A 13,757-nucleotide genomic window follows, 5' to 3' on the forward strand; every position below is an offset into this window, starting at 1 on the left:
GGCAAAATAAAAAAATTTGGTTTAAAGGGATTAAGGTTAATAAAATTTACAAGGAAGTGTGTTTCTGTTGTAACCCGTTAATTTTAGTCTCGAATTAAATCTGGGCTTAGTTTTGTTCTCTGAAAGTGATGCAGTCCCTTTACTTTGATCAGATTCTACCCAAACCATGGAAAGTTGATCGATGATTGCATTTTTCCTCTCCATTTCCCCAAGTAATGAGTTCATTTCAGTTGTTTTGTCAAGATTGCAACTTATTTATTTAGTCTAAATTCTTTTCTATAATGACATTTTAGGGCTACCATACACTTTGAAGTTAAAGGCCTTTTAAGAAAATGTTGAATTAGCATCAGCTTTAAATGGGGCATGTGCATGATAATTAGTTACAATGGTAACTATGGTTACTATGGTTAGTAACTATTGTTAGTTACATAGATAGTTACTTTTCTCTTGTTCTTACATTTCAGAACGTTTCTTTTCTTTTTTTTTTTTTTTTTTTTTTTTTTTTTTAGGCATTGGGTTTGGTAAAAATTAACTTTATTTTATGGAATGTGTAAATGTATGATTGTAAGTATCATCCTGTTGAAGCGTTTTTATTTATTTTGCTCTTTTGCAATATTTTTTGTATGGTGTTTCCCCCTCTCCAGTATGTATATGTGTACTGTTTGGAGGCTCAGATATCTCCTGCCCTCCACTGTCATGTTGCCTCTCTCTAACCCCGCCCTCCCGGTGCGCGCACTGACAGCGGACCGAGCAGACCGGGGGAGTAGCGGCAGCAGCAGCAGAAGGAGGAGATCTTCAACTTGGGCTCCGGAGCCGCCGAGCCGGGGCTCCTGCTGCTGCGGCACACACTCAGCTCTCCAGCGGACCGACATGAGGAGGACGTGAGCCGGCAGACAGAGAAAGATGCAGGCGGAAGACATGGAGGTACCTATCATTAATAACCTTATCGATAACGGCGACAGGCAGAAGCCGAAAGGGAAAGATGTGTTCAAGGACCAGAAGGAGTCGGAGGTAAATCTTAGCGGTGTTCAGTGTCAGTCTGCTGCTGCTGAAGCTTCTGCTGTGGGAGCGCGCTGAAGCTGTGTGTGTGTGTGTCCCTGTGTGTGAGCTTATATGTGTGTGTGTGTGTGTGTAACGTCCTTTCTATGCATTGAGTCGTTGCCTTGGCTCGAAAGCAGCAGGCATGGAGACAGGCAGGCAGACAGCGAGGTGTTATTTTGGCAACCGGCTCCTATAAATAACCCAGCAGTAATCCTGCAGCGGTGCTCAACGTGCAGAATGCAGGTGGAGAAATGTGACTGCTGCTGCCAGGACCTCACCACCAACACATGCATTTACACATATACTACAGCTCCACCAGGCTGAGGCGTTCATCCTCCTCAGATAATCCATTCACACAGGATCATATCAGAAACACACATGGGTGACTTTGGATTGTGTCCTTGAAATAGCAGGCATGTTCACCAAAACCATACCAGTCAAATAGATCATGTTATGGACAGTGGACTCTCCTTTACTCTGTGGTATCCTCCCTTTTCAAAGCAATTTATGAGAATGTAGTAAATTCAACCTGGAGCAGAAAGTAGGATTGTTGCCTTTCACCTAAATAAGCATGGTGGTATCTGCTGACTTAGGAAGATCTGATTGTTTTATGGTCTGGGTGGACGGACCTGAAACCCATTCTTGTAGTAGAGGAATTTGCACAGCTGAAAAATCAACATTTAAGCTTTTAAATGAACTTTTTTGTGCAATTTACATTCATGAAATCAGCTGTTTGGGCTGCAAAAAAGCACTTTCCACTCTGAACTCCCTGGACTTGTGATTTATTTGACATTTCTTCTTGTGAAATGATTAAAAAGATCAACACAGCGGTTGGTGTAATTAACAGTCTTTGATTTAAATCCTCTGCTCTGACTCTGTTGATGTTGATGATCATCTGCAGCCTGCAGTATCCCCTTATCCAATCATAGAAGCCGATTCATTCACTCAGATCTGGTTAACTGACAGATTTGATGTAATCCCCCTCCTGAAAAGCAGACCCTGAGTCTCCTCCTCGTTCAGCCGTGCAGCTTTAATTCATCCCCTCATGAAAAAATGAGAAGATGTTTTCACTGCTGAGCTCCTCAGAGGAGGCTGTGGTCCAGACACAGAATCAGTGACGTGTGTTTGTTGTGAGCACATTGTATGTTTTCAGAGGAACTGGAGCGTACTCATCTCCACGCCGTTGGATTCTGGGACGATGGCTGGTTGATGGTCTTGGGGGTGGGGCTGTGACTGATCCTGGACGTTGAAAGCTCTTAATGTCAGAGCCATGTGTTAATGTTGACGCCCCCCGGCCTCTGCACAAAGCTGGGCTGGTGTGTCTGCTCCTGTGAGCCTCATGTGTGACTCAGTCATGGACATAAATCGTGGTTTGTGTTGCAGCCATTGCTCGTCTTCGTGGCATATGTCGGTGGGAGTGGGGGTGGCCTGACTTGACTTCATGCCCAGTGTTTGCACACCAAGGAAAGCTGTGCCAGCCTGCAGCCTGGACGCCTCTCGTTATCAGCTGGCCACAGAGACGGAGAGGGGGGACGGGGTGAGAGGATGATGGAGAGGGAGGGCTGATTGTGTTTCTGCTGACAGGAATTAAAGAAACATGTCAGTTTGGGATGTTAGGAGCTGTCACTTCACTCTCAGGGACGAGCTGAGCCTCCTGCTCTGACACTGGGCTCCTCTCCAGACAGAAGGAGCATTGATTCATGTGAGCAGCTTGTCTATCAGTCCAGTCAGGATTAAATCTATTAACGAGGGAGGTTCAGACACTCAAATGGGAGAGGTCGTAAATTTCCCCAACTTCTTGGAGTCTGAAATGAAGCTGATGGAGCAAAATAATCTCTAAGCAATAAACCAAAAATTTGTTGGAAACTGCTGGAAATTGTTTTCTAGCAAAAGAGTAGACAAACCTGCAGCATTTTCTGTGTTTGCACATTTATAAACGGGTAAGATAAATGATGTTACTGTCCTGACTTTTCTTGAACATAGTTGAAAGTATCAAATTTTCTAAAAGAAAAAAAAAAGAAGGAAAAAGATGCAAAATTCAATCACCAGGGAGTCCTGGGTCCAGGGCAGTGGCGATTGCTCTAAGACTACAAGGGAAGCTCAGCTTCCCCTAAAATGTCCCCCAAAAAGTGGTGTACTGCTGTTTGAATATTTCATTGACAAAATTTGCGCTAGAATTCCTTCATCTTTTGTTCAGAATCAGCTCCTATCACAGGTAACTGGCTCTACCTCCTTCTCATTCATCCCTGCAGCGTCTCAGCGCTTTAACACAGTCGGACGCTGAGCGTCTTCTGACTTCATGGGGATGTGTAGAGTGGGTTGTTCCACTGTGGAAAGTGGACAGTCATTGGATAAACACTGGGCTTTGTCCATCAGACGCTCAGTGTGTCTGGGGGTCTATGAGGCAGTGGGCTGGCCTGGACGCTGGGCTTCTGCATGATGATTGGATGATCTGAGGACAAATTCCTTTTTGATTGACAGTGAAATGAGCCAGACCTTAAAGTATAACCATCCACCGGAGCATCTCCTCAGTTGTTCTGGACTGATCCGGAAGCATTATCGATCCCCAGCGAGTTTACCTTTCATAAAAACGACAAGCGTTGATGAATTTTTAAAGTTGTCAACAGAAGCTTTATTTGCGTAGCCATGTTTAGTGCTCTTTCTCCTTTCTAGCTCTTTCTAGTGTTCTTTGAGACATCCCCTTTCACAAAATACTGATTTGGCAGTTTTTAAGTGAAATTTTAGCTTCAGGCGGCAGGGGCTCGTTTTTAAAGGTGTCTCATTTTAGGGATTGAACAAAGGAAAATGATCAGCACATCAACTCCAGGCTTTATTAACTCACATAGCATACTGACCCTTTAATGGGGGCAAAACAAAGCTGGCAGGCTCGAACCAACTCTCTGATTGCAAAGTGAACTCTCTATCAACACATCATGAACGAGAGATGCACCAATCCAACTTTTCTGGTCCTGATACCAAGGTTGATACTGAGGTTTCTGCCCGTAAAAGGGAAGTTTTTCCTCTCAATTGTAACTTACTAAATGGTGCAAAGCTCTTTACTCATGATGGGTTAAGGTGGGATCAGATTTATTTTTTTGTCTTGATGTTGGGTTTCTAACAAGCCTGGACCTGTCAATGTTTTGGAAAGTATCTTGTGATAATGTTTTTATGATTTGGCGCTGTACAAAAAAAGATAGATTGATTGACCAAAACGTGGGCTTTGTGTATCGACCGATACCAATCCCGAACTGATACTAGTAATAAATAACAACCTGTATGCCTTACTGTGGGATAAGATTGGTAATGTTTTGGATAAAAGGCTAAAAATGAATATATGGAATTATTGAAGTTAATATCTATTCATACTATCAACTGTTTAAATGCTTTACAGCAGTTTGGTGAAAGGAAAGCTTCAGAAGTTACAGGAATTACTCTTCAACTCCAAACTATTATACCCTGTAGACTGGTGATGCAGCAAAAAACAAAGAAAGTATATCAGAGATACTTTTTTTAATCAAGGAGCCAATAGCGCTAGTGAAAAAAAAAAAAGAAGAAGAAGAAGCATGGAGCTGGTTGCATGAATCGGCACCTTTGATTTACACCTTTTGATCGGTGTATATCTATCATGAGCTGAACTTTCTTAACTCCCTTTTGTCAGCTTGAACTGGGGCTAGAGCTTCACTCTACCAGCTTGAACTGGGGTTTGAACTCCCTTTTAATCAGGCTATCAAGGCTAGCTAAGGTCAGTACCCAGCTAAGAAACAGAGACACCTGGCTCTGAGGCTAAAGCTCGGGGTGAGTGTTGGGATATTCTCTTTGAGTCACACAACAGTTTGGGGCTCTATAAATGGCCATACGAGGTACAAATTAATAGCTACTTAAAGGTTGGGTTTGCAGAAATTTTCATTACTTGTTAGTAAACACAATAATCAAACTGGGTTCCTCCTTGGCTCAGTGCCAGCAGCAGCCCACACCCACAGCCTCAGACTGTGACTACATGAACACACTCACCAGCCCTGCAACCACCAGCAGTATCGCGTTTCTACGTGGGAGAGACTCAAGAGCTTTGCACCTGACTTTGCATGCACAAGCTAATCACAGGTATTTGACACATACCTGGTTAGCAGAAAGCTAACTTGCGTCAGTCTTCAGCACATGAACTCTCCAAGTTCCTGAAAGTAAGTAAAGTTGAGCCTCATTTAGGAAAAAGCTTTATCTGTTTGATGTTTTGTTTCACTTCAGTTGCTTCCCTTCCTCTGTGTTACGTCCATTATCATAGCTGCTTCTTCAACTGGCTATCAACACACAAGGTCACTTGGACACTGGGCGCGCTGTGATTGGCTGGTGTAACCAGCAAAAACACTGACACACATGAATAGAGGTCCATAGGAGACGACTGAGCAGGATTAATTCTGTAAAAGTTATTTTTTAGGAAACTCCTGCAGACGCTACCTTTAAAGCTTGGGGCTTGTGCAGGTGTAATAGCCTCTTACTTGCAGAGAAAAGGAAGATGTGGCTGCTCTCAGTAAAAACAAGGAGTGTGAGGTTGATTTTGAGGTTTCCAGTCAGCATATTTACAAATTTGGAGAATCTAGGAGCATTTTCCAAGTCTCATTTGCAAGTTTGCAAATGTAGATATGCGTAGATCAATCCGGCAGTTTTTTGGTCCTAAAAGAAAAAAGTGATATTTATACTGAAGACAGGGGCAGTGAATGCAATGTCAATGAAAAATTATTGGATATCATGTTTTCTTTTATTTTGTCCCTTTTTATTCTGAATAACAATTATAAATAAATGTTTTTCATGCAGGGCTGGAAGATACTGATCACACTCCACTGAGTAACAAGAGCTGTCTCGGTCTATTCTCCATTCAATCTTTCAGGCTTTCATTTGTAGCTCATTTTACCCAATAATTGATATTTGGGTCCTCCTGAGAAAAAATACGATTCCTTTAAAATTTGATATTACATGGTGTTTGGAATAAAAACATTAATATTTAGCCATAAAGCAGCTCCTCTGACCAACGTTACCGACCTCCTCTGATGTCTAACGGCACACACACTGATGCAGCCCTCAGTCAGAGTGTGGTGTGTGTGGTTGTGTGTGAGGTTGTGTGTGAAAAGGGTCTACTTTTGTGTTTTCAGTAACAACAAAAAAGGGGAAAAGGGAAACCAGCTGTCAAACAGGGGCTGGTTTTCATCCTTCACGTAGAGCTGAGTCGTTCAGCGACACGTCAGAGTCACTGAACTCTGAGTGACACAGTCAGCTGTGTGTGAGTGTGTGTGTGTGAATGGGATTAGCTAATACATGCTACTTGCAGGTACTTTACATAGTTTACTTTGCAATCAGCACCTCAATTTGACATATAGCGTGATGCTGGAATGACTGGAAAAGCACACCAGTGGTACATTTTGCACTTAAGTGTTCTTTGTTTTATTATTTGTTTATTCTGTTTAAATTTTAGCTCTTTCTTTTGAATTCATTCCTGTAGCCTATGTGGTTTTATTTTTTCACTTGCAAACTCTTGCAGTTTAATGTTTTTATTCCATATCTTTAGTGTTTCCTCAGCAGGGGGCGCTCTGCACAGGGGGCTGTGATTGGCTCTGTCTCATGGTGAACATCAGCTTGGGCAGGTGGGGGGTCTGTGGCAGTGCTCTGTTACTGTGGGACCCTCGCTGGCCTGTAGCAAGGTGGGCGCCTGATTTGAGGCGTCCTGACCTTTGGGCTGTTAGTGGCAGATGACCTCCTGTGAGTGTGTTGCCTGGCCTGGCTCCCCTGTATTTAGCCACATGTTTGGGTGCTGTTTACACGACAACAACGGTTTTAGGATGAATGCCAAAATTTTGTTGCATTCTGCCCTATGTTTACACGAAATGGTGTTTCAGCCGACCTAAAACGCAAACTTTTGAATACGGCCCCCAGAGTGGAGTTTTGCTGGAACCCTGCTGACACTATTTCTTTGTTAACAGCAAGCCGGCGTTTTCAGTGAAAACTGGCGTCAAGTTCCGCTTTGCGCAAGTGATCAAACTAACTCTACTTCAATGGAGATCTACCAAAGGTTGCTTCTGGACAAAACAGTTATAGCGCCATCTTTGGTCCTTCAGTCCCTCAGCATTTCAGTGTAAGGACAGATTTTTTCTCTGTGTTTTAGCGTTTTCGGATGGAACAGGGCCTTAAACAATGTTATCTCTGAGTGTGAGTGTGTGTGTGCTGTGGTGGGGGTTGGAGTGGGTGTGAGCTGCTTTGTGCTATGTTTTCAATCTATGAAAAGTGCTCAATAAAGAAAGTTTGATTTGACTTGAATTTTATAATAAACTTGCAGATAGATTTAAGGGTGTATTCACACCTGGATCGTTTGGGGCAGTTGTTCCGAAACAGTGGGCAGCCCCACCGAAAGTCCGGTTCGTTTGGGCATATGTGAACACAGCAATCGCGCTCTGATGTGGGACAAAACAAGCAGGTTGAGATCACCAAAAATAGGTGGTCTCGGCTCGCATCCATACGAGCCCTGTCGCGGTTCCTGTGCAGTGAGAACACAAAAGGCCCAGCAACAGGCACAACTGACTCATAACTGTGGTAGTTGTGAGAGTAGAATATGTTGTTGTGCACCCATCAGAGCCCGTTTTTGTCTGCGGTGACGTGAGCCAGCACGTTTTCGTCTCGAGACAATTATTTTCCAGACGCAGTCGGAGCTCCAGGAAAAACTGCACATGTTGTTCATAATGCACACACTGTTACATTAGCCAGATAAACGCTGCAAAACCATCCACACACGTTGTTGATACTCCATGGCGGGTGAGAACATGAATGAATGAATGAATGAATGAAGATAGGGAAACTCATCATCTTCCGGGTATGATTTCTGACCAATGAGAGAGAAAATCGATTGCACGTAACATTTGTTGACAACTTTGGACCGCAAGAGACTTTTGCCTTGTGAACAGAAACTAACCAAGTGATGACCGCGACTATTGTATCAGTTTTGCCCCTGAATCGGAACAAAGCAAACGAGCCACAGGTGTGAATACACCCTAAGATCCAGCTTGAGGTTAAAGGGGGTACTGTGGTGTTTTTAGTCTTTGTTCTGGCCCTCTGGAGCCTCCGTAGTATCTTCACACAATTAAAAAAAAATATATATCCTATTTTTCTCCCACAGGTGTTTTTAGAAAACTTTTATTTTTTAGCTTTTTTTCGACCTTGGTGTTTGAGGCCCGAACCTCCAATGTGTCATGATGCAGTTAGAAGGTGACCTGATCATTTCATCATGTCTGGAGAAGATCTGGTCCAGCACTTCATATCTGTATTGCAATGCGGGGGCATATGTCTGAGGCTGGTTTAATACACTGTGTTAATGAAAGACTCTAACGAGTGGATGAAGGCCTTTAACCACAGAAGCAGTCATAACCTACTGTAGGATCAATAATATAACAGCTGTTCCTGTTGTTTCTGATTGTTCTCTAACAGCTGGATCGATATAAAGCATTTAAACTAAAGCCATAAAGAGCAGAGCCTCCTCTTTAGCTGTTCCAGCTCCTCTGGGGTATCACACTGCTGCTGTAAAACAAAGCATTCAAGGACGTATTGAATGGACTCCTCTTTGGTTCCTGATACTCAGAGCTTGTTGCAGATCGTCACAGTGAAGCAGCACCTGGTTCCCTCATTCCCACATGATGTGTGTGCGTGTGTGTGTACTTCTGTTTACCTGACACACACTCCAGTGCTTCTCATTTCCCGGTTTACAAGAGCAGTAATGACATCAAATGAAATGTCTCTGGCTGGATGTCAGGCACAAACACTCTGCTGACGTCTCGTGTATTTCAGTCCGTGCTTGCTCCTGGCTGCAGCAGGTATTTATAGCAGACAGGGACATGACAGCTCTGAGTTGTTTAACCAGGATCGCTGACTCAGAGCACATCCTTATTTACAGTCCTGGCCCCGGCACAGTCTGCACGGGTTAAACACCTCAAACTCTGAGTGCTGCTCCAGGGTCTTTCTTTTTATCCTCATCAACTTTAAAAGTGAATCTGTAACTGTCCCTTTAGGCACATTTCATCAGCTCACACCCCCTCCTCAGAGATAAGACCACAAATAATCCAGTTACTACTTTAAGTTTTCAGTCACCACAGGCTGAAAGGACAGTTTACACTCCCAGTGTGTTTCTTAATGCCATGAGACTTTGTGCTGTTATAATTTAAATTGTTGAATAATTATTGTTACATTTCAAAATGCTGTAAACAAAAACATAGGATCAGAATTTTGTAGCAGCTCTCGTGTTTTTCTCTGAGTGCTTTCCCTCTCGTGGTATGTGCTAATCACAGGGTGAGGCTAATGTCAGGGCTAAGAGAGACCCTGGCCTGGATGCAGAGGTTAATCTGCTCTTAAACGGGGCAACGCTGAGTCCAGCGACCTCCTTTCCCCCCCCTCGCACCTGGTTCTGTCCTAACACACCATCCTGAGCGTGACGGAGTCAAACAGAGGCTGTGCAGAGACGATGTGTAAGCCTGGTTCTGTGCTCGCTTTGAGCCTGTGAGACCACCGTACACAGCCACATCACATCCACTACCATTCAGCAGCAGCAGCACACTGACACTTCAGGTACACAAAGTGAGACGTGCTGAGGGCTGTTAACCCCAGGAAGGCTGCAGGCCTGGATGGAGTATCAGATCTATCAAAAATGCTAGAAATGTTGTGCTGGCTCTGCCACAGCTGCTATCCAATGGAAACAGGAAGTGATAGATGACTGATGTCTGACATGCTTTGATTCAAAGCATGTCAGACAAGTGCCATGGTCCTAGTCTTTCTGGTTTTGTGAAATTTATTTTGTGATCTTAACAAGATTGAATAAGATAAAACTTTATCGACCCCCAGGGGAAATAATTTTGTTGCGGCATACAACAAGTGAAAAGTAAGAGCGAAGTAAGAGAGTAAAATAAAAAGAGGTGGGATTAATTGTAACAGACTAGATAAGTTAGAAATGTTTAAGGTGTAACAAACAGAAGCAGACTGTGCAGATAAAATAAAATTAATTTGAATATGAATAAGGACGTATGTTCAGAGGCACAAGTTACAGGTATTTATTTTAAGTATCTAATTGTTTAAATTATCTTATTTACGTTTTGGGAAATTTATTCAGAACTTATCTAAAATGTATTTTTCTTCTGTGATTTTTTTTTTGTTGTTTTGAGAATTTTTTTTTCTTTTTGTGAAATTAATTTGCGCTATTTGAAATATCAATTCCAACTGGCCTTTCAGGGCCACCGTAGAATAGGACTAAATAAAAAAAAAAGAAAGAAAGAAAGAAAAAATCATCCTGGACTTCCACAAACACTACACAGACCTTGCTTCTCTGACAGGGACTGTGTTGAAAGGGGCCCACACTTTAAATTCCTAGGCGTGAGAACCTTTCACATTTCAAACGATACGGTACTGAGGCCCAGCACCTGGCAATCGGTACTGGTACTCAGCTGTACCAATTTTCAGTACTTTTGTGTGTTGACGTGGTAATAAAAATTTATTTATTTAATAAAAAATCTTTAAGTTTTTTAGTTTAACTTATTTATTTCTCAATATGTAAAGTTGTTGCACTGTGTTCATGTCCAGTATGGAAAATCGCCTACTCTTCCACTCCCTCACAGTCACATGGATGCTTTTTGGTAGAGCTGCACGATTTGGGGAAAAGGTGCGATTTGCGATTAGGTGGACAATATTGCGATTGCGATTGTGCTTGCGATTTGATAAAAAAAGTTGTGTCATGATGAGTCTACAGACTTGCTTGGTTATCATGGAGAAAAATCAGAATTGCATGTGCTGACATTGCGATTGCGATTGCGATATCCTCTTTTGCAATTACATAATTGCGTGTGCTGACATTGCGATAATCGTGCAGCCCTACTTTTTGGTACCTAAACATGGTACCATTTGATTATACGTGAATCTGTACTTGGCACTATAGACAGAATTTGGTTGGTACTAGGGCTGCATGATATTGGAAAAAACTGACATTGCGTTTTTCGGGGGGTTTGCGATATATATTGCATTACTAAAGAAAGAAGAATTTTCACCAGATGACTTGAATAGCTCTGTTTGGGAAGAATTTGGTTGACTCACAATGACACCATTGTATTCCTATAATACCAGTTATTCCATGCTAAGGGGGTTTATCTGTGAATGATGAAGATTGATGTAAATGAAAGGGATCCAGGAGGCCATGTCTCTGTACAAAATAGAATAGGTTTCAATTTCAGTTGCTTTTTTCCATTTCTCCAATAAATGGGGGAAATGGGATAGTCACATCACATGCGCAGTGTGACTATTGCGCATGCGCATATTGCGATGGTGATGTTCAAACGATATACTGCGCAGGCCTAGTTGGTACCTATTAAAGTACCTAATTCGGTATCCATCCCTAGTCCACATCACAGACCAGCTCCCTTGGTCTGCTGACACCACAGTGGTGATGAAGAAAGCTCAGCAGAGACTCCACTTCCTGAGGGTGCTCAGGAGAAACAACGTGGAGGAAAAACTGCAGGTGGACTTTTACAGAGCCACTTATTGAACCTGTTCTCTTCAGGCCAGTGCTACAAGTCACACAAAACCAGAACTAACAGACCCAGGGAGGTCCTCACAAAGCCCAATGAAGATTGAACAACTCATTCTCTCATGGGCATAAATAAATTTGCAATCCCTCCACTCAACGTGTGATACACACTGGTGCGTAGGTGAAGGTGTGACTATTCTATTTATTGCTCTATTATTGCTTTTTATGTCTACTGTTTTTATTTTTCTCTTTTTTGTGCTGTTTCTTTTCTACTGATGTTTATTTCTTGTTGGAGCACCAGACGCAGCAGCGCTCCGTATTTCACTGTGTGAATGTCACGTCATGACAGTAAAGGCTCTGTCTTCTTTCTAAGCGTGAGTGGATGCTCCAGAAAAGAGGATCTGAGTGTAAAATGCAAACAACTCGTGCTGCCCAGAGATCCAGCAGCCAATCACACACAGACAGAGCTGATGCAGGGAAAGTGAACAAGCTGAGAGTGTGTGGGCGGTGTGAGCGTGTGTGTGTGTGGAGGTGAAGTGCGTACGTTAGTGACACACAGAGAAGTAGGTGTTGTGAAATGTGACGAGGCTGCAGTATGTTGGAGTATCTGCTTGTCTCTGAGTGTCAGGGTATCTGTGAGGAGCCGATGAGGAAGGTGTGAGTGTGTTTCATGCTCATGAGGGTGTGTGTTCTTCTCTCCACAGAGCTCCATGGAGTCTCCAAACCTGGAGTTTGAGTACGGAGACACAGACACGCTGACGGCTGAGCTGTCAGGTAAGACTGAGCACCTGGTTCTGCAGTGGGACGGAAATGAGCTTCTGATGTGGTCAGGTGTGATGATATGATCCTGTAATAAACCAGGGTAACAGGATCCAGGTCTACTCGTGTGGTTCCTTCTTCTGTGATATAATCCAGTATTTTTTAAAGAAATCAGAACAACAAACATGTTATTCATTAGACACATGGTCTGAGTCATGTCGTGAGTAATCGTAAACACAGATTCTACGTTAAATGCTGCCAGCAAGTGTGTGTTTGGTAGCAGAGACAGAAGATTCACAAACAACAGACAGAAATAAAATGAGATGATGAATGTTTTTTTAAAAAAACCCTCAGAGGAGAAGATCCCTCCTCTTCCTCAGGTTCTCCAGCCCTGATCCAGGTGATGTGCAAAAACTCTAAATGTCAGAACTGATAAGAAGTCAGAGAGTGTGTGTCCTCCTGGTGGATTACAAACGGGAGCTGATTGGCTCAAAACGTTAGTCACAGACACACGCAGAGTCTTTCTAACCACAGCTCCTCAGGGGGTGGAGGAATGACGACTGGTCTCAGAGCAGAGATCTGTGAAAGCGTGACGAAGCACCTATGTATGTATGAAATAAATGAAATCATCTTTGATGAGACAGCAGCTCCAAACCTGTTCACTTCCATAAGAGATGAAGATTACCTGGTGAGGAGTTTTGACAACAACCAGTAGACATGCTTGAAGGTAGACAACGTGTTGGGACTGGATGATAATGGCAAAAATCAAATTAACTGAACCCTATAATGCAGGATTCTCACGCTCTCAACTCTACAGTCTGTTCTGTAAATATTTGTATAATTTTGAAACAAGTCACTTAAATGAACATGTACGGATGAACAGTTAAGGTTTATTTACTGAAACAATGGAAAATACTTGGTAACTTTTGCTTTTGCCTGTTACCTGGCAATAGCTATCAGTACTCAACGGTACCAATTTTGGGTACTTTTGTGTGTGCTTTTGTGGTAATAAATACTTTTTTTTTCCCGTGATAAAATCTCAAAGTTTTTAAAAGTTTAACGTATTAATTTCTCAATACATAAACTTTCAATGTTGTGTTCATGTCCAGCATGAAAAATCACCTACTCCTCCATTCCTAAGATGTGTTTAGGTACCAAAACATGGTACCATTTGATTATACGTGAATCTGTACTAGGTACTACAGACAGACTTGGGTTGTTACCTATAAAAGTACCGAATTCAGTACCCATCCCTTGGTGTTGTTATCATGAATGACTCACATGTTTACATTTTTTACATATAATAACATACAGTATGTAGACATCATCATCCAACTTCTCACTTGGTCTGGTGTTAAAGAAGCAAACTAAAAATCACAAAAATCAGAACTACTGAAGGATCCCTAAACAAATCAAATCA

General features: G+C 42.5%; 1 protein-coding gene across 3 annotated transcripts in view; it reads left to right on the forward strand.

The window, feature by feature from the left end:
* The first annotated feature begins 750 nt into the window (after positions 1-750).
* strip2 (striatin interacting protein 2) overlaps positions 751-13,757 on the forward strand; it is a 44,314-nt gene continuing 31,307 nt past the window's right edge. For 2 of the 3 annotated variants that reach the window (XM_074697960.1, XM_074697961.1), the window contains exons 1-2: positions 751-1,011; positions 12,283-12,352. In XM_074697960.1, the coding sequence (XP_074554061.1) occupies positions 904-1,011; positions 12,283-12,352 (178 nt within the window). In that variant the 5' untranslated portion in view covers positions 751-903. The remainder of the gene's footprint in view (positions 1,012-12,282; positions 12,353-13,757) is intronic. The other variant, XM_074697962.1, reaches the window with a different exon arrangement.

This window comes from Halichoeres trimaculatus, unplaced genomic scaffold, assembly GCF_033239565.1.
Source record: "Halichoeres trimaculatus isolate MK-OKI-2021-1 unplaced genomic scaffold, fHalTri1.1 fHalTri1_scaffold_21, whole genome shotgun sequence".
Classification (NCBI taxonomy): Eukaryota; Metazoa; Chordata; class Actinopteri; order Labriformes; family Labridae; genus Halichoeres; species Halichoeres trimaculatus.